Source organism: Lepidothrix coronata, unplaced genomic scaffold, assembly GCF_001604755.1.
Source record: "Lepidothrix coronata isolate B3197 unplaced genomic scaffold, Lepidothrix_coronata-1.0 Scaffold136, whole genome shotgun sequence".
Classification (NCBI taxonomy): Eukaryota; Metazoa; Chordata; class Aves; order Passeriformes; family Pipridae; genus Lepidothrix; species Lepidothrix coronata.
In genome coordinates this window covers 80,719-108,254 of record NW_016690316.1, presented here as the reverse complement: position 1 = coordinate 108,254, position 27,536 = coordinate 80,719, and the positions used below count along the sequence as shown (strand labels likewise).

The following is a 27,536-nucleotide window of genomic DNA, read 5'->3' as shown; positions in this document are numbered from 1 at the left end:
TTTTTTTTTTTCAAACTTGTATTTCTTACCAACATAATAAATTTTAATTGGAATTTGAAATTTTGTCTTTATGGAGTTGCAACACATTTATGTAAATACTGTCAGTTCCAAATGGATAGAAAGGGAGAAAAGAAAATCACTAGGAGGTTAATTAAGGAATGGAAAAGCTTGTCTATGCAGGCTATAGAATCTTCACCCTTAGGGCCTTTTGAGACCAGGCTGGAGAGAGTACTAGGTGATGTGGTTGGATTTTAGTGCTGACCCTGCTTTGAGTAGAAGACTAGACTACAGATTGCTGCAAAAGGATCTCTTTCCTTTTTAACCTGAATGAGTCTGTAGTTCTGACTCATACTAGTATTACTAAAACACTTGCATTGAAATTTCTCTCTGTATAAGCAAAGAACTTAACCATGAATTTTGGCACAAAACCACGATGCACTACTGTTGAAGAACTCTATTGTTCAAGAATCTATAAATTTAAATCTTGGAAATTTTAATCTTGGAAAGTAAAAAGAAAATAACATATTAGTCATCTATTTTGCCTGTTGACATGAGGGGGAGAGAAAGGGCAGGTTTTTTTTTTCTTTCTGCATCTTAGAAAAATCACACACACAATTTTATCACCTTGACTTGCATGATACTTTGTTAAACCTCTGCTTTAGAGACGTTCATCTTCAGCAGCCTGGTCTGTCAGGGTGAAGAGACTTTAAAAGAGTTTTTCTCTTTCTTTGTGGGGGATTCTGTACTAGGAGGGATGAACAGCCATCAGATATCAGAATTATTTCAAATGAAATTGTTCTTGTCACTTGTTCAATGTAATTAAAAAGTACATATTTTTCTCAGACTTTTCTGAGCGGAACTGAGAACAGTGTTTCTTAGTTCTGAAAGGAAAACATATTTCAAGTTATATAATTATTTCCCCATCTGGCGAATGATGTGCAGATTAATAATTGGAATGTACCTAGAGAACTAGAAGGGAAACAGGGAAGTTTGGTTTGCCTACAAGTTTCACAGACCTGCTGCATGAGAAGTTGTCTGAAGTCATTACCCAGGAGTGAACTGAAAGTCAGGCCAATTTAAACAGGATGCTGCAGAACAGCCACCACAGAATTGCTTTTGCAACCCTCATCCTCCCATCTGCTACAACTGCATGTTGACCAGCATATCCCAGAAAGTCTTCTGGACTTTATACAAACCACAAGTCACACAGAGAGCTGGCTAGGCTGGTCAGTGTTACTTTTAAAGTTTTAACAGCCTTAGAAAAACCAGTACTGCTGGTGTTATCAAGAGAGAAAGTACACTGCCCTATTTGCACGCTATGTTAATTATTCCACCTGTTTCCAAGTTCATAGATATTTTCCAGCTTATCCTAATAACAGCAACAAAAATGCATTAATGGATCCTGTAAGAAATTGCTCCTAAATTTCTGCTTTTCTCCTAGATCCTTTTTAAAGATTGTTTTTCAGCCAACTCCTTCCCAAACTCATTTGGATGAACTTGGACTGTCATCTGATGTACTGAATGAGATCCCTGTGACCACCCACTATGGCCAGATCTTTTCCCAGATTGCCGGTGTTCAGTCATGAAATAAGCACAGCCTAAGACCCTCCAGGTGTACTGCACATATGGTGCCAGGTCCGTCGTGACTCTTCAAGAAACAGAAGGAGCCTTGAAGACTTTATGGACTGAAGCCCTTGTTTTTTTTCTATTGAAAGCTGCAAGAAACAGCCATTCCCTATTCAGCAGGTACACTGCATAGCCTTCCAAACATGTTTTTTCTGTGGTGGTTTCAGTGCACCCCAGCACAGGGCCTGCAGGCTCTGCACAGCAGCATCGGGCGAGTGGCTCTGTGGGACCCACAGCCAGTGGCAACAGTGACACAGGCATGTGGTGCTTTTGCCAGCCAGCAAACAACTAATTAGATGCGCTAAAACCTGAGATTTCATCAGTCAAGGTTGGGGATTCCCCCCCTTTTGAGATCACCACCTTCGCCCTCCGAAGCAAGGCAGGGTTGGAGCAGCCCTTGTGGCTGCAGTGGTTACTGGCTGCGATCTGCCTCTGTCCTCACTGCTCGCCCTGGGATCCGTCCCAGGTTGTCATTGGGGCTGTGCTCCACCACACCGCCTGCCTTGCCCAGACACCAGGGCAGCAGGTTAATGACTGTCCCAGTGAGGTGTCAGTAGCTCGCTGGTCCGTCAACTCTCTTCAGCTTAGAATTTTGTCTGAGGACAAGCTCTGAACTGTTGGGGCGGGAGGATTTTGTCTCACGTTGGAGCATCCTTTGGGACGTGACTCGGGCACGCCGTGTGTGTGAGGGGCATCCTTTGGGACGTGACTCGGGCACACTGTGTGTGTGAGGGGCATCCTTTGGGATGTGACTCGGGCACACCGTGTGTATGAGGGGACACAGGACCCCAACCGAAGGGTCCCGGTCGCGGTCGCGGTCCCGGTCCCGGTCCCGGTCGCGGTCGCGGTCCCGGTCCCGGTCCCGCCGCGCGTGGCTCCGCCCGACTCCCAGGGCTGTGTCAGTGTCGCGAGACTTGAGGCCTCAGGCCCCGCCTCTGCTCTCGCGCGAGTTGCCCTGCGCGCGCCGGTCCCGCGCTGCGATGGCGGCGCCGGGCTGTGCGGAGCTGCGGGCGGGCGGTGTCCCGGGGGCTGTCCCGTCGCACTCCAGCTGTGTCCCGGGTCTAGGGGGTGTCCCGGGGGCTGTCCCGCCTCACTCCAGCGGTGTCTCGGGTTCGGGAGCTGTTCCGCCGCACCCCGGCGTGTCGCGGCGGCGGGGGCGGACGCTGCTGGTGCGGCACCTGCCCGCCGAGCTGACGGCGGCGGAGAAGGAGGATCTGCTGCAGCACTTTGGGGCGGTGTCTGTGCGCGTCCTGTCGGACCACGGGCGGCTGGTAAGGGCTGGGGCCCGAGGCAGGCCGCAGCGGGGCCGAGCCGGTGTGCCGGGCGGGGAGCCCCGCGGGGAGGGCGGGAGAGCGGCGGGCTCAGGGTGCCCCGGGCCGCGGCTTCGGCCTCGCTGGCTATTAGCGATGGGGCTGTGGAAGAGCAGTGCAGAGGGGCCTCTTGCAGGTGTAGGGGCGCACTTTCACAGATGTGTCTGTAGAAATCTCTATTTGATTTTTTTCTTTTTCCAAGTTAAAATAACACGGTCGTATCTGTTTGGTGACAGATGCTGTTCGGAAAGAGCCTTGTATTCCTGCAGAGCTACAGATAATTGATGTCTGCATCTTCTGTCAGGGTCGTGCTTTCTTTATAGGATATCAAAAATACTGACTTTGTTACAATCATATTGGGTACCAAATCACGTAGTGGCAAGGTGAAGTAATAAAGTTTGTTAAAACAAATATAACTTTGAGACGGACTGTGTATTCTGTGAGGCTTTGATTTAATTTGAAAAGCTTGCATCCTTTTAAAACCTAAAAAATAGAAGAAAATGTTAGTTAGAAACCATTCAAAACACAACAATAGTTACAACTTTTGTAGCAGGAATAGTATTTTGGAAATTGCTTTGATGAAAATGTGCTACTGTGAGGTGCTGAAATAAATTTCTTGTTGGAAAAGAGGATTAAACCTCTTTATCCATATGTACTTTTTTGCAGTTTAGGATGGCTTTTGCTTATAGAAAAAAAGCTTCTCCTGTGTTCCTCAAGCAGCTGAATTCCTGTCTTGATTTCTGACTGCAGGAGCTTTATATCTTAAATTCTTAAGAAAAATGGTTTTTAGTCCTTCACATTTGCTCCATATGGGAGTTAGGTGACTACTGTCTGGAAGCTTTCAAATTTCTTGTGGACATATATTTTACATGCAATCTCAACTTTTTGAATGCAGTATAATGTATATATATTATATATAGTAATTTTTTTTGCTTGTTTTCTAGAAACATACTGCTTTTGCCACCTTTCCCAGTGAAAATGCAGCTGCAAAGGTTTGTATTGAGTTTGTTATTGAATGGTTTGGCAAAGCACTTTTCTGGATTGCCAGTTGTGCTCTAAAATGTTTTGCACGTCATCTAGTAAGTACTCAGTGCTAGAAAAAACAAAGCAGCACAATGTAGTATTAGAGTTCTGTTTCAGGGTTCGCTTGCAGGACTTGATGAAATGAACACTTCAGCAGATACCTAAGAAAGATGAGTTGAAAATTGCTTGTGGAAGTCATCTGATCCAACCTTTCACATAGATCATGGCAAACTTAGAGGAGCTGAGACTGAACTGGGCCCTATCAAGGATGTATGTGCATTTATATACAAACTAAACCAAACCTAATTTTCTTGTTTCCTGCATAATTACATATTTGCCATAAAATTCCCTAGTGATGTACACAGTTCAAGGCTGCCTTGAATGCCAACTTTGATAAGAAAACTACCACATTAGTAGGAGACTTAGATCCCAGAAAGGTAATGCTAATAATGCTTTTTAAATACTAGTCTGCTAATAAGCCTGTGTCTAGAACTTCCGCCTTATGCGCTGGTGTTTGGGTTTTGTTTTTTTTGCATTGCTTCTATTTTTTTTGGCTACATTTCAGAGGAGTACTCAAAAAGTTACAAAGACTGTGTGAGGTGAATTAGGTTGCTTGTGTCAGTTGTTAGCAGCCTGTTGTGTTCTGGACTTGTAGAATACTGGATCTTCTTACTGTTACTTTTAAGAATCTTGATCTTAAAATTCCCAGCTGTTACTAGCGGAATTCAGTATGTTCGTAGTTTATGAGCAAGAGGCTGGTTACTTGAAATCACAGAGATGTAGTAGTCTGTGTAATAAGTATCACTGTTGAGGCTGGAGTCCCGCCACTGTGTTCAGATGACCTAACTCTGCCGTGGTTCTGGCTGTGCAACTTTGTCTCTTCCTGCCAGCAAGAAAGAGGCGCTAAAAGCAGGGCTGTGAAGGCAAACACAGTGCAGGACTGCCTGTGTCCATAGTGGCACAGACGGAGCTTAAAGCAGTTGGGACTGCATCCTATGGCTAATTTACCAATCAAAGGAGAAACAGTTATGCTTTAAAATGATTCTCATGGTTTTCCTCTTCCTTTTCTTTCTTTTCTCCGCTGTAATTACTTGCAGGCTTTATCAAGGCTGCATCAGCTGAAACTTTTAGGTCACACCTTGGTTGTTGAATTTGCGAAGGAGCAAGAGAGTGTACAGGCCCTTAGCCAGCCTTCTGTCTCAGAGAAGTGTAAAAGGTATGTGCGTAATATAGTTATGATTGTGGTCAAGGAGAGGAAATTCCATATTCATGATACTTTGGTAGTCCTTTTAACTCAAAGGAAAAATTGTAACCACAAAGAAGTGTTAACAGGGAGGTTCAGATCCACAGATAAGTGACTGTGTTCCTCACATTAGACCTGTGTCATTACCTCTGGAATATGTAACTAAGTGATAAAAGCTATGTGATAGTGTTTAATTAAAACAACTGTAGTAGAGGTTTCAAGTTACTTAGAATATGAACAAATCAATAATTTAATACCTTTGAATTTATACGGTCTCTGAACAGCATGAAATCATTTTAGTTCTTTTCCTATGAGTAGATTGAAGTCAGGAGTGTTTTAATATAGGGAGGCTTACTTAAATCTGCATAAGTACTTATTTTAGAAGACTGTGGCTACAATAATTGTCCACATGTATTAATTCTGAAGCATTGATAATGGCTGTAGTAATACCATTGATAAAGATGTTAAAAATACCTGTGTTAATCAATTTCTAGTATTAATAGATGATGCCTATTTTGCATACTACATGAAGCATTTAAATTTAGCCCTCTTTTAATTAAGATTAAATTAATTTTCAGTTCAGAAGAACCAGTGAAAGAAGAAGAGAAGGTAGAACCAAGCTGTGTTAAAATAGAGAATGGAATTGCACCCAACCATGGGTTAGTGTTTTTTTTATTTGTCTTAATTATTTTATTCTGTTACAGGTTATTTTGAAATGTGTTATGTACTGTTGAACAATAGTTTTGTTTTCTAATATGCTACTATAGTAGCATACTATAATAGTATGCTACTATTCCACAGGCATAGCTGTAGGAATTGTCTTAAAGATGAAGTTTCAATTCCTCAAGTTTAGAATCCTCACAGTCAAGTAGTGACTGGTGCTTTGAGCCATGAAGTTGTGGATTGCACAGTAGCCTTCTAGCACTATGCATTGTTTTCTCAGGAGGAGTCTGAGGGCTGGGTAGGTTGTCCCAGTGTTAACAGCAGAGTACTACTGATTTTTGGTTTTCCAGATGCCGCTGCCTCTTTTTTGCCCCCCCTCACCCCCCCAGCCATTTGCATTTTTGCATACATGAAGAACAAGTTTTTTGGAGGCTAGTAAATTCAGCACTCTGAGTATTGAGTTTATGATGTTGGTACAGCCTGCTATGCTGTGCTTTTGGTTTTGGATGCTTGATTGTTTCTGTGTACTTAGGCTTTCTGCTTAGGTTGATACTTTCATTGTGCCCAGCCCAGTAAGTCTCTCATGCACTGAGGCCTATTCCCTGGTGTTAAAGTCAATGTAAGGGGCCCAAAGCTGTTCTTGGGGAAATAATAATATTTCAGTGTTGCTTCAGATGTAATGAATAGTTAAGCTTCTAGTAATCATTAAGTGTTACCAGTGGCAGGGGTGTTAAAGTGTCTTGTTTTTTTTTCCTCAGCCTCACCTTTCCCATCAATTCCTGCCTCAAATATTTGTACCCACCACCTTCAAGTGCAATTCTAGCCAATATAGCAAATGCCTTGGCAAGCGTGCCCAAATTTTACGTCCAGGTAAGTAAAAAACAGGAAACAAAATTAAGTATAAAAATCAAATCTCATTTTTCCTCTTTCAGTTATGCACAGAAATAATTATTTTTGTCATAGTAAATAATAAATTACTTTTTCTGTGACAGTGTTAATCAATCCTAATTTTTTACCATGTTGAGATAATAAGATTTTATTGACCAGAGATAGCTTACTGAAGACTTAACTGGATATGCTCTTCCTAATTAGATGTGACTTGAGTACTTGGAATTTCAATTGAGAAGATGCTTTACTTTTCTGATTAGCCTTTTTAGGGTGTTGCTTTTATTTACCATTAGTATGGCGTCTCAGGTGGAGGCTTTCACATTGTTCATTAACATTAAAACTCTGCTGATTTACAGCTGCCAGAAGTTACTGGCTAAGATACCTAGCAAGGAACTGTTGTCACTTATTTGTTTAAGGAAACCTTGCTTATTTTGAATAATTTCAGGTACTTCATCTAATGAATAAAATGAATCTTCCTCCACCCTTTGGACCGATTACTGCTCGCCCTCCCATGGTAACTTTTTAAATATATGTTTTAAGTACTGTAGAAGTGATTCACAATTTAAAATGTCAGTAATATGGTAGGAGATCTAAGTTCTAAAAGCTGGAGAAATCTCTAGAGGATAGCAAATACTACTGCATTTCACTGGGTATGATGTGCATGTTGGTCTTCTAAAGAAATCTTTTTGACTGTACTTAGAACAAATAAATACACATATATGACAGTAGCACTAGAATGTTTCAAACTGTTGGCTTGCTGTAGAAACTGAGATGGCTTTGGAGCTTAGGCCTCCTCCTGTATTTTTTGACTATATTCTTCTCAGGAAAGTCCTTAAAGCTGAGTGCAAGGTGAAAACCCAGGACCATGAGTTTGCCATATTTCTTATCACCTCAACTTAAAAGAATTAAAACATTCACTGTTGTGCTTCAGAAAGCAGCAACATTTTCTTTTTGGATGTGGAAAGTTTTTCAATAATAATGTGGTTTACCAAAATAGCATCTAGATCCCTCTAAGCATACTTTGAGAAAATGCTTCTTGTCGTATTATAATTTATTGCTTTGACTGTTTTTATTAAGTAAAGGAAAAGAAGGTACACACTTTTTTTTTTCTTACAAAGTTTAGATACTTTTTTAAACTTTTTCCCCATAATTAGTATGAAGAGTATTTACCAGTGCCTGTGCCACCTCCCCCAATCCCACCTCTGCCTCCTGAAGAGCCTCCTTTGCCTGAAGAGGAAGAAGAGCAACTATCTAGTGGAGATGAATCGGAATATGAAAGTGATAATGATGAGGAAAAGGAGAGGTATGTGTTTTGCAATCATTTGCAAGCTTTTGGGCTCACTTAAAGTGGTGGGTGCCTTTACTCTTCTAGCTTCTAGTTCAGCAAGTGGTGGAATCTCTCTTAACATTTGCAGTACATAGATATAGTATCTAGTAGATAGTATATAAAAATCTTTCTAGGTGCTTAGAGAAACTCCATATCAACTTAATAACAGAAGGACAGTGCTGTTTTAAATGCAGTAAGAAAAGGAAAACGGCCTATTGGTGTGCAATTTATCATTTGTTCTCATGTCAAAAAAAACCCCACAGTGCAGTTACAAGGAAGCATTAGTTTGTTTTTTGAATTCTTCATTGTTCCATATCTTTACTGAATTAACTACTCAGCCTGAATCGTATATTAATAATTGGAGGTTGTATGCTGACGATGCTCTTGCAGTTTTGGGACTAAATTGCATCATAGGTGTGGGATTTTTTTAATCTTTAAACTCATACTAAAATTAATAAACCAGGTTTTTTATTTGCTATTCAAACTGAAAAGTAAATCAGAAAGTCACTATGCTTTATTCAGAAAGAGACATGCATTTGGAAAAAGGCACTCCTGTTGAGTGGAAATTGTGTTATAAATTAAGGTTCAGCTTGGGGTGTCACAGCTTTCATTACAGCTTCAGTGTCCTAATTAGGAGCATGCTTGGGGAAGGAAGGGCATCATTGACCTCGTTACAATTATAGGTTATTAGTGTAGTTTCATTTTTAAGGTACCTAGTTTTATAATCATATTCTGGAAAGTTCTATTTCAAAGGCTTTAAGGAGAGGAGAAGGGTTTTCATAATGAGTATTTTCAAATAAACTGTAAACCGCTTTGTTTTGGTTTGTTTTTTATTTTTGTTAAAATAGAATGACCAAGTTGATGGAATTAGCAACCCTTCAGCCTAAAAGACCGATAAACACAAAGAGACGAGGTGTTAGAAAAAAGCAAAGAATTAAAGACTTACTGAATGTTCCTGTGTGTACTCCCCACAGGTTTGTATTTTTTCTGTGGGTTTTGTCACTTTTTCAGAAGATTACTCCTTTTACTAAATTGTGTTCTCTGCATCATGTTTGCTTTAGTGTTGCTTTTTTAAAACAAGCATTCTTCACTGATAGCTGAATTTGGCAGATGAAGGGAAGATGGTCTTCCCTTATCCTCATGCTTGGTTTTATTGCTCAAAAAGTCCAAGTTTTCTTGTAATTTGAACTAAAGTCTGCTCAACTACCTTAATCTGTAAAGTGTGCCTGTTCAAGCTCTGTGTTTCTCTTGCTATCAAACTAATAAAAATTCCTTTTCATAAAAAAAATAACTAATTCTGTATCACAGCTGTGACAGAAGCAATCTGGGTCTATTTTTTTAAATACTTCTTAAAATAAAAAGTTATAATAAAATTATGATACTGGACTTGGTTTAAGATAAGTTTGGTTTTTGGAGCTGCAGTTCTGTGGCACAGTAGTCACCAGTGTAGTATTTCTGTGTGGTGATGAGTGATTGTGAATGCATTTTTCGTAATAGCCACCTGCTTCCTCCAAGTGATTTGCTATATTTTTTTAAAATGTGGTATATTTTTTTACACTAGGTGAGAGCAGCAGCAAAGCCAGTTATTTTTCATATTTAAGTAACTGCTAAAGTTTTTAATAAATGCCTGTTTGTCTTGTAATGTGGTATGTGGTATGTATTCTTGATTTTGCTCCCATTCCTAGCAATACCTACTGTATTTGTGTTCTGATCAACTTGAACTGTGTTGGGTGAGATTTATGAAATGGAGAACACGTGTATTTGTGGTAAACAACAGCATAAAATACATCTGGAAGAAATCTTGATTTGAATATGCATGCATCAGTGTCTGAACCTTTAATTAACATGTTGTTGTTTTAAACAGTAATTTGCACGCTACACTGTCACCTTCAGATGTCTTTGAGCAGCCACATCATGTAGGTCATAAAAAAATAGAGTTTCATATTAGTACTGACATCCCAGCTGTTCTTCAGATAAGCTCAGAAAAAGAAGAAAAAAATGGTAAGACTTTGTACTTCCAATGTATTTAATACTAAAATCATCTGGGTTCAATGTGTAGAAAGGTGGTGAAATTTAGGCCAGGAAATTCTTTTCTTCTTTTGTACTGGAGCTTTCAACACCAAGTTGTGTCATGTTTGCATTTGCTGTTTTTCCCATGTTACAAGCTTTGTAAAGGATACAGAGGATTTTAAAGGTCTCTTTCTCTCCTATGTGCTCTGTAGGTTTATGGTGAATTGCACTGCTTTTTAAATGTTAAGATGTTTTTAGCAAATGTTACAAATGCATTCTCAGTATTTTATAGTGTAAATGAATATATCAGGCTAATTTCAGATTTTCCTTTTCCAGCTCTTAGAGAGCAGCATCCAAGTGATTGCCAAGTCCTTCTCTGTGGTGCACTGATTATCTGCTATAATAGTGCTGGGTTGATAATAGCAATGAGATGTGATGGTTTTTTATAGGGTTATGGTCAGTCTGTGTTTCTTAGTACTTTATACTAATATTCAGGTTTTTTAAACCATTGAAAGGGATACAGGCTTGAGCAGGAAGGCTTGTTTTATGCTAACTAGCATGTGCCATGGCTTTTGTTTGTAGTACATTGGGTTTTATAGGACCATATAGAGCAGGTGCTTTTATCAAACCAGGGATTAAGACTAATTTTCTGAAGGATGTGTTCAAACTGCTTTACAAAGTCTACTATATTAAAATATTACTAAAAGGAGTATACTTCTTTTGCTTGCTCTTGATCCTCTTGTGAATAAACATACAAACTGCTTAAATAATGTGTTGAAATTTCAGATCTTTCTGCAACCACAGAAGAAATCAATAATACAGGCTTTGGAAGGATTTTCCCAGCTCCTAGCTCAAATGATAAAATGGAAACTGAAGAGGAGGATGATGAAATACCATCAGAATTTATTTCTAGAAAGGATCTAGAAAAAAACAGACTTTCTAGAGAAGGTATAACTGAGAATGTATTATCTAGTAATACCTTTTTGATTTGTTGAAACAAATAGTTTAAATAAGTAATTCCTTTCTTAGTTGATGATAAGTTATTTTATGTACTGAGCAAATATGTGAAGTAAACGAACTAAAACATTCTCTATTTTTTCTCTTCTTTAAGAAATGGAAAAATTTTCTGTTTTCAAAAACTATGAACCAGGTGATCCAAATTGCAGAATATATGTGAAGAATTTAGCTAAACAAGTCCAAGAAAAGGTAGGTAAACAAGCAAATCAAATATTTATCCAAAAGGGCTTTTTCTTAGCTTTTCTCTTATACCTACACTTTAATTTCAGGATCTCAAGTTCATTTTTGGAAGATACGTTGACTTCCAGTCAGAAGTGGAACGAAATATGTGAGTTCATTTGGTACTTGGTTAGATTTAAGTTTCTTATGTTATCTTCTACCATACTGTTGAAAATTGTGATTTTAGAACTAGTCATCGTTTTTTATGTTTCTACATAAAGAAAAAATGTGTTTCATCTGAAAATCTTCATTTATCTGAAGTACAGAAATAGAATTGTTTTATAAACAGCGTAGATGATTGTGTGTATCTGGTCATTTTGCATGTCCTGTTTAGTAGTACTGCACACCAATTTGCCATCCTGCAGTCCGATGTTACTTTTTAGTAAATGGTTCCCCCAGGCAAAATGGTCTCCAAGGACATCATTCCTACTTGTAGGCTTTTCTCCTGTTTCTGCTATTTCTCCAATTTGATGCATGAGAATCACATTTTTACTGTGAAATATGAAAGTTTTGTGAAACCTGAGTAATTCCCAATTCTCCATTTTGCCTCTAGGTTTGATATACGTTTGATGAAAGAAGGCCGTATGAAGGGACAGGCTTTCATTGGACTTCCTAATGAAAAAGCAGCTGCTAAAGCATTAAAAGAAGCAAATGGATATGTCTTATTTGAAAAACCCATGGTGGTTGTATCTTTTTCTTCAAACATTTACATTATATTCTTTGTAATCTGTCCGTCAATCTCTTGTTTTGCTGTCATAGTGTTCTACAAAAGAGGAAACACAGAAAACCAGTCAGCATAACACAGTGTACTATTGTTAGTTTTATGGTAGCTGAAAAAAAAATAGAGGCACCTCTTCTAAAATAGGAGAGTAAATGTGATAATATAAGACAATAAGATTCTCTGGTCTTACCTCCGATCCTGCAAAGACAATACCAAAAATAATTTAGCTTGTATGACCTCTGTATTTAAATTAAATACAAGCTTTTTGACTTGGTTGGGCCTATGTTTGCAGAATTAAGAACATAATTGGGGGTTCAGTTGTCCTATTGGGGTCAGTTGTCTCTGTTTACACTGGGTCTCCAGCTGGAACTGTCACTTTTTAGTTGCATGGCACTGTTTTTTGTCTGTAAATTTTTCCTTATTTTTCACTTGAATGTTTCATAGTTTGTTTCATTTTCTTTGTGCTCACATTTATCCCAACCTCTGTTCCTTTTACCTTTTTTCCTCCTAAATTCTGAGACATCAAAGTTACAGAATTAACATGCTGGGATGGAAGATTGTAGATATCAAGCATTTATCCCTCTGTAGTTACTCTGCACCAAACCTATTTCCAGTTAGTTCTCCTTATTTACTTAGTATTGCAAACTCTTGGACAGTCTCTCTTAATAACTTTAGTACTGTGTAACGGTGAGGTCCTAATCTTTGACTAATGGACACTATTGTTATAGTACTTTATACTGTAGTAGAATTGATTCACAGGTAAAGATCACTTTCTAGACTGTGATTTGCAGAAGTAGTCTTTTTTTTTCTTCTTGATTGGCTTCTACATATCACAGACACTTGTAGTCCTTAACAGAATCTCAGCAATTTGCTCGTTCAGCTAGACCAAAACAGGATGCCAATGAAGGGAAAAGGAAAAAGTAGAACACTGCACAAGGTATGGACTCTCTGCCTGAAAATAAAAATAAATAATTAGGCTTGGATTTTTTTTGTTAGCGTGTGCGTTTGTTTGTTTTTATGTAATATCTCTTTAATGGCTTATTTAGGAATACTGGGAAACATTCCATACAATTTTCTTTTCTTAAATGTGTGCTTATATGAGGAAAACAGAGTGCAAGGTATATAATTGGTGTGAGTTTAAAACGTTGCTTCTTCCTCTGTTTAACAGTTCGGAGACTGACATTTCACTGCTCCTGATCTCACAGGGTACCTGTCAGTTTCTCTAATCCTTAATCTGGGGAGCTAAGGAGAATAATTATGTGGAATTGGACCACTTACCTTTTAGTAATCTTCCAGGGGTTTGGTATTGAAAAGAGTTGCCTCTTTACAATGGTAGGGATAGAAGGGAAGGAGTAAAGTGATGCTGAAGAACTGGTTCCAGCAATGAACTTCTGCTAGCTGTAAAGGACCTTTGGCTTTGCTAACTTTGGAAGATGAGATCTTAGTGCTGTTGCAGCATCCTTTAAACTTATCTGAATTAGTGAAGGATTTTCTGTCAGAACATGCTGCTTAATGCTGCATTAATCAAGACTTCCTTTGTGGAATGCGTAGGTCCTGATTTTTGGCATTATTATCCCATCATAACATGTTGGGAAAGTAACTTATAGCAGAAAGTAATTGCTATTATTTCTTATGATGTAGCTTTACTTCACTACTGCTTACTCTATTTCCTTTTAACTCAAGCGAAATGAGCTCTAATTTAACTGTGATGGGTTTCATGGCCTGAAAACATTTGCATAGTGAACTCTCAAATTCTCATGTGAAGTAACTGATGCAAGAATAAGAAGCGCTCAGTTCTCAAGCTGCACCCTCTGATAGATCAACGAGTTCAAATTTAAAGGGCATTGAACTACTCACTGGTTACAGTTGGGGATTGCTCTGGGTATGCCACCACTTAAGACAAAATGAACTCAAATCTTAGGCTGAGTGCTTATGAAGCATTCTACTTAATCCATGATCTGTTTTTAATCTGGAGGTTTGATCCTTGTTACTTTGAAGAAAATGTGAAGTTTGAAATAAAGGATGTGAACAATTGGTTTTGATTTTTACAAATTGGTTGGAGACCCCACAGAATGGTTATTGTGAGGGTAGTATTTCTATTTACAACAGTTATGTTAATTGTATGTTCCTTGTTGTATCCATTGTCCTAAGGATTTCTTAATCAGATTATGTTTGAGCTTGTTTCCCTCATATCTGAGATACTACTTGGTCTTAGAAGTTCCTATTTCGTACAACTGATTGTGGTTTGCAAAATCTATATTTTGTAAAATTAAAAGTAATTTTTTTTACAGGCATTCTTCTGTACTGGTCATGGAAAAGAGAAATGAGCCGTGGCTAAAGTATCTTATTAGGAACAAGTGTTGATGAGACAGTTTCAGTCTTGTTTCCTACTCCTGCTTTGTTAGCAAAAACTTGTATTTATATTTTATCTAGCATCTAATAAGAAGATTACTAAGTGTCTTGATATTCAAAAAAGAAACTTGAAACATTTTAGCTATTGGAAAGCCTGATAGATGAAGACTGAGCATTTTTATTCTTTTTAGGAATTCCATGTCTTTGCAACTGATTTTGTACATTAATTCTGAATTCACTAAACATGATAAAAACTTGAATTCCATGAAGAAAATAACAAAGTGCTTACTTGGTTATTAATTATGTTGATGGTCAACTCAGAAGCATTTTTTAGAGTGAACAAAAACATACTATGCAAGACTTAATTGTGCACTTGAAAGTCTTACCTGAATTGCCATCTTGCAGGTGTCATTGGTTCAATGTACCATGGGCAGAACTGCTCCCTTAGCTTGACTGTTTGTACATAGCAATCACAGAATGTTTAGAATGATACAGATTTGTAAGGATCCATGAGGTTTAGTTGAAAACATTTGTTTGATTTCCCAGCTAATGATGAAATGGAACCCTATTTCTGTTTGACTATGTTTTCCTTTTCCTACTGGAACATTATGGTGGATGCTGATTTATGGTTTTGTGTTTCATGGGGTTTTTTGTTTGTTTGGGGTTTTTAAAATTTCCTCTATAGAGATTTTATCCTTTGTGGAGAAGATAATACCTATGGTTTATAAAAATACTATGTAACTCCTCGCTGGCTGAAATATCTTTCTTGATTGACTGGCAGAAAGTTCAGTTAGTATTTGGGGTGACTGTTTTTCCTGTAGCTAAAATACAACTTTTTGGGAGAAAGGTTATGTAGAAGAATCTGATGCTGAGACTTCTCCAGCTTCTTCTTAGGAAGAAGTGACTTGAAAGCCAGCATTAAATGGAAATGTGATTGGGTTTTGGACCTGATGGAGAAAAAAAAAAGTGAATCTGTGAGATGGCAAAGACTTGAAGGAGAATTATGAAACAGAAAAATCTGGTGGTATCCTAGTAGTTCCAGTTACAAAAAATGTATTTACTTTTGAATATGGAGTTTAGTGTTGGTGGATCCATCAGCCCTCATTAAATCTCATAAGGTGTCAGAACTGTATTTTATCAAACAAGCATATTTGCTTTTGATAGGTAGCATAAAGTTATGTGTCTGCAATACTGAGAATCAAGTAAAATTAAACCACATTCTGCTGTTCTTCTTTAGAAACATTCCTGCGTAAATACTGCAGTAATACTGTCATGCAGAGTGTATCCTTTCTTGTTGTATCCTTTTTTTGTGCAATGTTTCCCATAGCACTCAACTACATCTAACTTTTCATATAGAGTAGGTGTGGGGAGGAGTTTACATGTTTAAAGCTTGAGCTAATCTGGTAATTTTGAAAAGCAAAAGATGCTTTTTCAGGGGGAAAAAAGAAATCAATGAGTTTTCTGTATTGTGTGAATAGACACATTAAAGGTTCTTAGTCTTAAAAGGTGGCCTCCACCTTTTTCCTCAAAGGTCATATACCTTACTAATTTGTGGTCCCATTCCTTAGTGAAACAGTTCTAGCTCAAACAAGCTGATGTATGTGGAGCTGTGCTGAGCTCACACTGAGGGTGTCACTTTGTTTTTCTTTAAATAAATATTATTATATTAATATGTTGGCTAAAATATGTTGCAGAGCAATTCCTAATATTAAGGGGTTGACAGGTATTTAGATCATTTGATGATTACTGTTATCCTGGTATATGAGAAACAATCTGTAGTTGATTCAGTTTATACATTCCTTACTATGTCTTTTTTGAGTAAAGAAAAAATTAATAATAACTTGCAATGAAGTATTTGAACTAATACTCAACTATTAATCACTGCTACCTTTTTGTTGGTGTTTTTTTTTTTTTAGATTGTTCTCTGCATTGAGGTAGTGTTGTTGCCAGTGACTTCATTTTCTTGTGGGTTTCATACTACATTACTATTTAACTTTCTGTAATTTAAAATTAATACAGCCTGCATCTATTAAGTCATATTTTTTTCAGACATTAAGCACTTCTTAAAATACTTTAACATCTTTCAGTTTAGTTGTCAAAACAAAGTATAACAGTGCTGTTTTCTGGTTGTTCTTACTTTTAACATGCCTTTGTGATGTTCCAGGTCCCTTTTGTGTTCCATCTCTTTCAAGTATTATCAAGCTGGGGGAAGAAGCAGTGTAATCGTCAGGACTCTTGAACTGTGCGTAGTAGCGTTTCTAAAGTATTTAAGGCAGACTATAAATTGGCAGACTATAAATTTTCTCGTCTAAAAGATTCCACATCTTTAAAGTGTCACAAGACTTATATGAGAAATGTATGTTAGTTTTCTTGTGAAATCTAATAAATTATTTCCTTTCTCTTTGTTTTGCCTTTCTCTCTTCATTTTGGCTTTTATTGTGGGGTTTTTGAGTTGGGACGGATCTTTTTCCTGTCTTGGAACCAGCAGGAGGACTAGTGCACCGACATGAATTTGTACTGTGAAATTAGGCACTGTTTTACTCAGTAATTAACTTCCATTGTTCACCTGCATCTTGAAAAATGTCAGTAGTCAGACTGAAGTCATTAAAACAACAGTAGCAGTTAAAGCAGTGTTAAACCTATGTAAATGCCCTGTTGAACTCTGATTAATAACAATAAATGCTATGGAGGTCACATAGCAGGATTTCTTACATATTTCGCAGATTACTGTAACTGTCTAAAACCATGTGGGAAACATTGAAATGATGTTTACTTGGCAGTAGGGAGTCCAGTCTAGTGGACTTAAAGTTATTCCATAAAATACTAAGTCATGGTTGATGGTCTAGTAACTGGCTCGTGTAAAAGATTTATTTTGTCATCATTTCAGCTGCAGGCAGTCCAAATCACTAGTTATGATGGCTGGACCAAAGTAAGTGTATCTTTGCTGGTTCTTTCCATATGAATTGGCTTATCATATTACTATAAAATGCTTTTACTGGAATTCTTTTTTAGCTTATTTGTTGCATTCCCATGTGGACTGTGTAGTTGTTTGTTAGTTTATCTTACTTGTTTTTGGACTTGTAGACCAGGAAAAATATACTGAGAGAAGTTTTATGAGAGTGGCTGAAGGATTTATGATGCTTAGAAGTGAGAAAAAAGTAGCTTAATTTTTTTGTGTGTGTTCTGTGGCCATTCCATTATGAATAAAGCGAAGCTGTATTTTTGATGGGGTTTTAATTATTAAAGTAAAATACAAATTAAACATGATGTCCACCATCTTACACTCATAAACTATCAAGGAAACTTTTGCAGTCTTGTTGAGAGAATATTTTTTTGGAAGTCAGGAGGAAAAACTTTCATTCCTTTAAGTCAGCTGGGTTTTTGTATACCTATTTCTGCTGATGGTTTGTATTTGGGGCTTTGTTTCTATGGTTCTATGATAGTGTGTCCTGACACCCGTGTTGAGCTACAAGTACAGGAGCAAGTTATTAAAATAGTGCATAAAAGGCCAGCAAGTGAGTTTTCAAAGCAGTGAAGTAGGGTAACAGCAAGGTGGTGCTGTGCTCAAGGACAAAAATACTTTTTTAAGGCATGCAATAACTGTATATCCCTAGAGCCTTCCTTTCCCAAATCTCAAGAATATGTTCCAGACTGTAATCTTATATTGAATCGACATCATCATGTGTAATATAAAACTTTTAGATATTTTCTACTTTAGTGTTGCTAGAGTGGCTTTGACATACAAAGTAACTAATGGAGTTAGTCATAGAAAAATGTTTCTTTTCTCTGAGAATGGACAAAACCACAACTAAAGTAAACAGTTGTATTTGGTCGTCTATATATAACATGTCTATATATAACCTTCTGCCAGAAGCTGCTAGTTCGGGTAGGAGCTGCAGTGTTTGGCCTACAACAGGAACAGTAGCAAGGCAAGCTACTTTAGGAAACCAGTGGCCAACAAAACTAGCATTCCAGGGGAAAGAAAAGCAAACAAACGAAATCCCAAATAGCGATCCCCAGCACAGACGGTATACAGAGGCGGGCTCGGCTCTCCCCCGGGGCTCTGGCGCAGTTGTGCGGTGCCCGGCTCGGTCCCGGCGGAAGGGGCGGGGCTGCGGGTGGGCGGTGGGTGCGGGACTGGGCCGGCCCAGCACGTACGTACGGGGTGCCGGGGCTCCGCCGCTGCTCTCGGGGTGTGCGCGGCCGGGGGAGCTCGGGGAGTAAGTTGACCCGGCCCGGCGCTCTCGCGGCCGGCGGCGCTGCCCCTGCCGGGCCCTGGAGGGAGCGGCCGAAGCGGGGTTTGGTTCGCCTGTGCGAAACACCGAGCTGGTGAGGGGAGTCCTGTGGGGAGCCACTCGAAGTGACAGGGACACTGCTTTGCTGTCCTGTAACAGCTTCAACAGGCCTGCGTCAGACCTCTCGCAAATGTAAATGCTGCTGCTGGTGTGTTGGAGATAGCAGCTGAGCTTCACAGCACAGACTAACCCAGAAGACAAGGTGACCTGAGATCTCATGCTGTCCAAGACAGCAATAGTGCTCTTCAGAGACAGTTTTCTCGCATGTTCTCTGAAGTCCAGTCAGTTGTGCTCTCTTCCATAGGTGAATACAGGCCTATTAGTTTTTAAGTTTCAAAAGCGTTGTGAAGCCAGAGCTGTCAGAATGTGGTGGGGATTTCAACATCCTCATTGTCTTATCATTACTTGTACTGAAGTTAGAACAACCATGTATCTATTTCAAAGAAATGAAAAACAACATTGGGTCTTCAAGCGTCAGGCCTTGGAACTGGTTGGGTCAAAGTACATTAGTCTTACTGCTTTGTGTAATTTAATGCTTTATGTACTTACTGCTGTAAGTAAAATTTGCCAGTCTGATAAATGGCTTCTCTCATCAGAGAAAATCAAACCTTCTTAGCTCGTTTTCTGTTAATGTATGTTCTTCCTATCAGGGCAAAGAAGCATTTTTTCATGAAAATGGATGCACGCAACAACTGCTAGTGGCTGAAATTTATCTGTATACTTTACCAAAGATCTACAAGGAAATAATTTCATTAAAATTATTTTGTTCACAAGAAGAAAAGCAAGCTAAATATACCAAGCTATTGATTCTAAATAACTCTATCTGCTTGTGAAGAATAGTGACAACTGATAGCAACAGGCTCTGGAAAGCAGATTCTGTACTATATATAAACTGGTGTATTTTGTGCTTGAATTTGCTCCAAAGAGTGCAGCTCTACTGCCCAATGGATATGAATTATCATTTCCTTGAAACAAAATTGAGGATCGTTTTGTGGAAGTCGTGGAAGATTTGATATAAACTTTGGCCTGGGTATCTGTATCATAGCAGGTTGGAGTTTTCAGCAGTGCATTCGCAAATGTGTATTAAATCAGGAAAGGCACTGATTTCCTTCATGCAGCAAACCTTGAAGGCCCTTGTGTTCATGTTTAAACCTTCTGTGAAGTGTTTGGTGTTCCCTATAACAACACCTAGGAATCTCCCTATTCCCTCTTTGCCCTGTGTTGTTTCTGTGTTAAGGTAGCTTTTTATAATAAACAACTCCTAAGAGGAAAGTAACAATCAACTTCTAAACATGAAGAGTGTGAAACAAGATTCTAAATAGAGTAATGCAAACCTTGATAGTTGTTTAACTTCTGGTTTGTTACAGACTGTATCTCTTTAGGTGAGAAAAAGGAGAGGCAATTTAAATATAAAGCTTGTCTTCTGTGTTTGTCCACAGGTAAATACAAATAGGATATGAATTGGGAAACAGAGTTCCTAGCCTATCTCATCAGAAGGTAATCCAGCTGATTTTCCTCCTCTGGAAAGCTCCTTCGTATGCAGAACTCTGTACCTTGGCCCTGAGAAGATTTCTTGATTATGGAGCTTCACAGCACTTCTAATGTCTGCCATTGCCTTGTGTCCTTTGGGAGGACAGTATCTCCACAGAAATTGTACAAATGTACAGAGATTAGACATGAGCATTTCTGGTTTTGAGTCGCTATAATAATTTCTGTGTCTGAGAGATCTTCCATGGTTAGGGTAGTTGCTTGGATGGCAGGTGTCATGAATATCATGAATGACAGACACCCATGTTAGACCTCCAAAATATGTGGGGGTTTGTGACAACTCACAATAAGAAATATTCTGCTTCTCCAAGGTCTTGTCTAAATATGGGCAAGTCATAGTAATGCCATTTTGAAAAAAAGATGCCTCTCAAGGATAAATAGGAATGTAAAATATTAGGGATTAAAATGAGAAACAAAATATCCATTTTAATTTATATAACAACTCTTTTGCCTTTTGGGGTCATTTTTGGCTTTATACTAATAAAAATACAACTTACGGGAGACAGCCTATCAACATCTTAGTTGTAACTTCAGGAAAACAAAGTTACTGTAAGAATGGGAGGTTGATATAGCATAGATAGAATCCAGTTCTCATACAAAATGACAATCAAGTTAAATATAGTGCCAGAGGTGGGCATTTACTTTTAAATGTGTATTTTCTAATGTGTACTTTACCCTCTTGCAGGAACATAAATAGGTAATAGGAAGAGCACAGCTGATCACAGAGCACAGGATGGGTATCTATTTTCTTCTGTTAATTGTAGGGTTTTGCTGGGGGCAGTACAACCCCCACATCCTCTCTAAGAGGACATCTATTGTGCATCTCTTTGAATGGCGCTGGGAGGATATTGCCCTGGAGTGTGAACGCTATTTAGCTCCTAATGGATTTGGAGGAGTTCAGGTATGTCTGTTCCTATCAGTAGGTAGTAAAATTGCTACATGGATGATAATTTGTTTTTCAGAGAAAATGTTCAATTTTGTTCAAAATGTTCAAAGGACAGGTAGTGAGAAAGAAAAATAGAAATTGGTAATGGAAGTAGTAAATGCTGACAGATATATTCTTCAGCTATCATTGAGAAAGCATGACTTTATTTCATTGTTCCAAAGTGCACATTTTGCATTCTGTGCTATTACATTTAGATGAATTAGAATTGCATATTGTTGGCTAAATCTTTTTTTTTTTTTACTGCTGTGAAGAGTAACCTATGTTTATCTGCTTGATATTATTTAAATCGAGGGAAGCTCTTAAGAGCTAGATAAACATAAAATAGAACTATGACTGAAAAAATGGCTCTCAGAATAGCAAAGTGCTGAAGGTTTAAATAATTAAGTATGAAAGGCTGCTATTTGTGTTCCCCCAAACTGGCAAGTTTCTCTCTGTTAAGCGAAGTGTCACAGTAAGCCATTAAGAGACCCTTCTTTGTAGGAACCTGGTGTGAGCAGGCAGAAATGAACTGAACACAGGTTCTGGTGGGGGTGTGCCTATGTGAGTCTGTTCTGTCTGAACAACAGAGACATGTTCCTGTAGAACCAGTACTGTCAGATGGGTGGTGTAGTGTGGCTGGAGAGCTGACACTTATTAAGCTATTTCAGTTTGCATGTCAGATTGCTCAGGAAAAATTGGTGAGAAGCCTACCTGTCTCTTGTAGCCCAGAAGTTTGCAAGCTGGCCTGACTAAGAACTCTCCCGTAATATTCGAATAATAACAGCTTTTCTTTGCAATCTTCTTTCCAGACACACAGACCTGATTGATTTTTAAACTGATTTTTCAGACTGTGGTATATGCCTATATATCTTTTTAAGCCATTCTTTGACAGTGTCTCAGAAAGAAAGATTTTCAGATGATGGCTTGCTGAGATGGTCACAAAGCTGTGGCAGCTAAGTAGGCTGCAGCCTAGGGATCTTTTTGAAAAGTGGTGGGATCAAGTGGTTGTGCTCAGAGGACTTGGAGGTAGCAGCAAAAGCTTGTTGCCTAAAAAGTATCCTGAAGAGAGTCTGCAAAATTTTGGAAGAGGTATAACTCACCTGGAAACTTTCAAAAATTACATCAAGAATGCTTTTATCCAAAACATTACAAAAATGGGAAGTTGGATCAGTTTTAAGAGCAGGATGTTACATCAGTTGTTATGCAGTCAGTTCCTTCCTGATCCTATATCTGCTGACCTAATTCTTTGATTTCAGATATTTTTTTTTTTAATCTTTGAGACCTGCAGTAACAAAAGCTATTAGGACACTATGTCCATGGACCTAATTTTTATAGTATTTTTCTACCTGCTGAAAGCCAGGCCTAAGTCTTTTATTTTCAGTGTAAGCAGAGGATACTGAGTATCTATATGGGTTATGTTCTTTCTCTAACATGGGCAAACAAATTAACCACTATCAGTATCCTGTTACCAAGTGCCATTGTTTTATTCACAGATTTCACCTCCAAATGAAAATGTTATTGTTACTGACCCCAAGCAGCCATGGTGGGAAAGATACCAACCTGTCAGCTACAAGCTGTGCACACGATCTGGAAATGAAACTGAATTTAGAGACATGGTGACCAGGTGCAACAATGTTGGAGTAAGTGCTTTGAAAACCTTCTGGTGTTAACAATGCAAGGATATAGACAAGCAGTAATTTGGAAGGGAAGACATGGTAGCACTGGAGTGAAGATGGTGGGGTTTTTTGTGGAATAGTTTTGTTTGGAAGGGACCTTAAAAGGTCATCCTAGTCCAACCCCCCTGCAATAAGCAGGGACATCGTCAACTAGATCAGGTTCCTCAGAGCCCCATTCAATCTGACCTTGAATGTTTCCAGCGATGGGGAATCTACCGCCTCTTTGGGCAACCTGTGCCAGTGTTTTACCACCCTCATTGTGAAAAAGCTTCCTATATTTAGTCTAGACTTGCCCTTGGCCTTGCTGAACCTCATGAGAGTCCCCATGACCCCACTTCTAAAGTTTGTCCAGGTCCCTCTGAATGGCATCTCATCCCTCAGGTGTGTCAACTTGGTGTCATCTGCAGACTTGCTGAGGGTGCACTCGATCCCTTCATGTGTGTCATTGATGAAGACACTAAATAACACTGGTCCCAGTATGGATTCCTGAGGGACACCACATGTCACTGATTTCCACTGACACTCTGAGCTGTTGGCCACTACCCTCTGGATATGACCATCCAACCAATTCCTCATCCACTGAACAGCCCACCCATCAAATTCAATCTCTTCAATCTGGAGAGAAGGATGTTGCGGGAGATGGTGTCAATGGCCTTACAGAAGTACAGATTAATGACATCTGTAACCCTTGCCTTGTCCACTGATGCAGTCACTCCATCATAGAAGGCCACTAGGTTACTCAGACAGGACTTGGGTGAAGCTGTGCTCCTTGTCTTAAATCACCTTCTTGTCCTTCACGTGCTTTAGCACAGTTTCTAGGAGGATCCAGGCTGGATGGGCCTCTGAGCACCCCGATCTAGTGGAAGGTCTACCTGCACATGGCCAAGGGGTTGGAACTAGGTGATTTTTAGGTCCCTTCCAACCCAAACCATTCTATGATTTTCTGATCTGTTCCATGATCTTCCCAGACACAGAGGTGACACTGACAGGTCAGAAGTTTCCAGGATCCTCCTTTCTACCATTTTAAAAAATGAATGCAATGTTATCTGCTTGTTTGTAGGGCTGCATGCTGTATCACCATTGCTGTATGCTAATAAAAGAAAAATAATTTGAATAAAATATTGGGTGAAGCAATCAAGCATATTTAGGGGGATGAGGCAGGAGGTATGGGAGAGAGAACATTAATTAGTTATGCTGTGGGAAGTAGCTTTCTCAAATTGTTATGTGAATATTATTCTCTAGGTATATATTTATGTGGATGCAGTAATCAACCATATGTGTGGAGCTAATGCTGGTGCTGGTGACCATGCCACTTGTGGAAGCTATTTCAATGCAAAGACTGAAGATTTTCCAGCTGTGCCATATTCTGGCTGGGACTTTAATGATGGTAAATGTAAATCTAGAAGTGGAGACATTGAGAATTATCATGATATATCTCAGGTAAACCTAGAACTATGATTTTAATGTACGTCTGTTCCTGTGCTGTGGTTTCTCTGCTCTCATTTACAGTCAGACATTTTTTAAAACAAAATGCCTCATAGAAAACCATCCAAATTAATAATAGATGTTAGTGTTGCTATCAGGAACACCACTTCTTAAAGGGATAGCTCTATTTGAGACAATGGCTTGGTTTCAGATTTAGACAAATATGCTTAGGTACTTTATAAAGACAATTTAAAGCTCATAAAATCTATTTAGCAATTACCTTGTGTGGGAGTTTTGTGTTTAAAAAAAAGTAAGAGTTATTTTTTGCCTTTTATTGTAATTGGAAGTTTTCTTTGGTCTCAATTTCAGAAAAGAGAGATTAGGATTTTTTTAAGGAAAATAGTAATGCCAAAATCTTGAAAATTGACGTTCTGTTCAGATATTTCCTAGGAGTGTATCTATTCCTCTGTGTTAGATTTTGAGGTCAGGACTTTATAACTACCAAAGAATAAAAAATTATCTTCTAAAAATAAATACCTACTTTTCTTGAATAATGTCTTATGCCTTTCAAATGCCTTTGATCTTTCCTGAATCTAAGTTGAGGGGAAAGGGGTTTTGGAGAAATGACAGAAGAAGTTCTAAAGGAACTGTTCTTTAGTTCAGTTTGCAAGATAGACTAATGCACCTTGCTCTTTCCAGGAAGATGTGCATAGCCATGGAAACCCATAATGAGTGTTCTTAGAAAAAGCATCTCAGTATATTCAGTGTCTGTTTAAAGTATTCTTTTGATGAAAATCAGTGCCCATCATTTTGTATTTACAGGAAATTACAGTTTAATGTTTTAGAAGGCTAAAGTAACTTGAGATTTTGAAAATATTTAGGAATATAATTTCTAGAAATCTTTCATATATCAGAGAAGAAATTATTGTACTGAGTAAAATGCCTTATACTTGCATTTAAAAAGCTGATTATAAATGTAATATAATATAATCTAATCCTTCAGCACCTGCAAATGTGTAAATTGGGTAAATGCAGATTTCTTAATGCTCCGTCTGTGTAGATGACTGTCCAAGGTACCCGTCCAAGGCAAAGATATGGTTGGTTTACAAAGGCTAGTGAATGCTTTATTTGGCATTGTAACATAGGCAAGAAAATTCAAAATGTAGGCAGAACACTATGTTTAGTTTATTAGGGGAAAAATGCTTCATTTCAGAATTTTTGCCCAGGTCCGGGACTGCCGCTTGGTCAGCCTTCTGGATCTGGCCCTGGGGAAGGACTACGTGCGCTCGAAGGTGGCTGAGTACATGAACCATCTCATTGACATTGGTGTAGCAGGCTTCCGAATTGATGCTGCCAAGCACATGTGGCCTGGGGATGTTAGGGCGTTTTTGGACAAGCTGAAAGATTTAAATACTACGTGGTTTCCTGAAGGAACTAAACCTTTCATTTTCCAGGAGGTAATCTTTTTTTTTTTTCTTTATTTTTGTTTTTGTCTTTTGTTTTTTTTTTGGCTTCGTCTTTCCTCGTTCCTGCAGTGCGTGTTCCTTTTTGTTTGCCTGGACCGAGGTTTTTTTGAGCTTTGCTGTTTGTATAAGTCATTTTGCTTTTTTAATCTGCCTCTTTGCCACTCTGTCATTTGCCTTTACAGTTTCTTTGTTGTGTCGTGTTTTTGAGTTGTTTTTGTTTTTTTGTGATTTTGGCTTGGTTTTTTCACTTGAGATACACTTTCTTGCGTTGTTTTTTGTGTATGTAATGTGTTGGTTTATGTTGAACTGTTTTCACTTCCTTTTTTTTCTCTTTTGGATAATAACTTGTGGCCGGATTTTTCTTTGTTTTCTAGGTTCTTGACTTTTGTTTTGCGCTTCTCTCAGTCGTGTTGTTTTTTGTTCTTGGTTTGTTGTTTGTGTTTGAATACTGTGTCCGGCTGGGGCCTGTGATGCGGGTGTTTGCTGGTTTCAGTCTGGCGTAGCTAAAGTTGGTCTGGAGGTTTTGTTGTTTCTCTGTGGTACCTTGGATCCCTCGGTTGACTGGTTAACTCGTGTTTTTTTTGTTTTTGGCTTGGGGCTGGGGAGCTGGTTGGGGCTTTGTGCTTTGTGACTGAGCTCTGTTTTTTGTTGATACTGCTGACGCCTTGCTTGGGTATTGGTGCTGTGTCTGTGTTATTCTGCCTTTGTTGGATGTGGGGTACGAGTTCACTGTTGTGTTGGTGTTGTTTTGTCTATTTTTTTTTTTGCCCGTTTTGTGGGTTGGTTTGTCCATCTACTTGGTTTGTGTATTGGCTGTTGTTTTCATGCTTGTTCATGGGTATGGGTTTTCCTTTTTTGTTTTTTGTTTCGGCTGGCGTAGTTTTTTTTTTGTTTGCCAGGTAATTGTGTTGTGTTGAGGGTGTATTTGTGGTGGCTAGTGCTTTGGGCATGGCCGTGTGAGTGGTTTCGCGTATTTTGGTGTGTTGGGGGCTTTCATTGGGCCGTGTTGGGTCTAGCTGGTGGCCTTTTTATGGTCCGTCTGGCTTTTCTGTTGTTTGTGTGTGTTTGCCTTTTTAGTACGGTTTTCTGGGTTTCTGCATTTCTTTGTGTTTTTGGCTGGGTTGTGGGGCGAAGTCTGTGGGTTTGTTCCTTCTGGCCTGTGCCTGTTCTTTGTGGCCCTTCCTGTGGCCCCGCGTGGGTTTGTGGCCGTTGGTTGTGTTATTTTGAGTTTGTGGGTTTGGGGGTAAGAGCTCAGTGTTGTCTGTTTGTTTTTTTTTCTATGTTTCTCTTTGCACGTCTCATGACTTGCTTTGTCCACCAACAGGCTCTATAAAATGGCAGTTGGTTTCATGCTGGCCCATCCGTATGGGTTCACACGTGTGATGTCAAGTTTCCGCTGGCCAAGATATTTTGTTGATGGAAAGGTAAGCCTGCAATGCTGACGATGCATTTGTGGTGGATAAGGCCCAGAGCAGGGCCCTAGAAGTAGTCCAGCGCATTTCAGTGTGTTAAGGGATTTCACTGGGCCATGTTGGATCTAGCTGGTGAAAATTTGATGCTCCATCTAGCTTTTCTCTCCCAAGAGGCTCTCTGCATTTTCAGTAAGAAGTTATAAACTTCTGAATTACAGGACATCAATGACTGGGTTGGACCCCCAAGTAACTCGGATGGCTCAATAAAGCCTGTGACAATCAATGAGGACACTACCTGTGGCAACGACTGGGTTTGTGAACATCGCTGGCGTCAGATAAAGTAGGACACTGTGGGAGAAAAAACTAAGTGAAAGCAGTTGCTTTTGCTTC

The 27,536-nt window shown here is 38.9% G+C and overlaps 2 protein-coding genes across 3 annotated transcripts in view; both read left to right on the top strand.

The window, feature by feature from the left end:
• The first annotated feature begins 2,598 nt into the window (after window positions 1–2,598).
• On the top strand, window positions 2,599–16,799 carry RNPC3 (RNA binding region (RNP1, RRM) containing 3). Of its 2 annotated transcripts, XR_001876799.1 has the most exons (16): window positions 2,599–2,897; window positions 3,881–3,928; window positions 5,057–5,175; window positions 5,781–5,861; window positions 6,624–6,735; window positions 7,199–7,267; window positions 7,908–8,056; window positions 8,929–9,054; window positions 9,945–10,081; window positions 10,877–11,038; window positions 11,202–11,296; window positions 11,377–11,435; window positions 11,880–12,012; window positions 12,912–12,984; window positions 15,637–16,364; window positions 16,564–16,799. XR_001876799.1 is itself a non-coding variant. In XM_017827214.1 (15 exons), the coding sequence occupies exons 1-14, from the start codon at window positions 2,607–2,609 to the stop codon at window positions 12,969–12,971; spliced, it is 1,641 nt and encodes a 546-aa protein (XP_017682703.1). In that variant the 5' UTR covers window positions 2,599–2,606; the 3' UTR covers window positions 12,972–12,984; window positions 16,564–16,799. The 2 variants fall into 2 exon arrangements, 1 of the variants encoding a protein (XP_017682703.1); XM_017827214.1 differs by lacking the exon at window positions 15,637–16,364.
• Window positions 16,800–18,943: 2,144 nt separating this feature from the next.
• Window positions 18,944–27,536, top strand: part of LOC108503307 (pancreatic alpha-amylase-like) — a 10,105-nt gene continuing 1,512 nt past the window's right edge. The window contains exons 1-8 of the mRNA XM_017827169.1: window positions 18,944–18,998; window positions 21,007–21,143; window positions 22,661–22,807; window positions 24,086–24,283; window positions 25,495–25,725; window positions 26,109–26,233; window positions 27,059–27,158; window positions 27,365–27,476. Of these exons, the coding sequence (XP_017682658.1) occupies window positions 18,959–18,998; window positions 21,007–21,143; window positions 22,661–22,807; window positions 24,086–24,283; window positions 25,495–25,725; window positions 26,109–26,233; window positions 27,059–27,158; window positions 27,365–27,476 (1,090 nt within the window). The 5' untranslated portion in view covers window positions 18,944–18,958. The remainder of the gene's footprint in view (window positions 18,999–21,006; window positions 21,144–22,660; window positions 22,808–24,085; window positions 24,284–25,494; window positions 25,726–26,108; window positions 26,234–27,058; window positions 27,159–27,364; window positions 27,477–27,536) is intronic.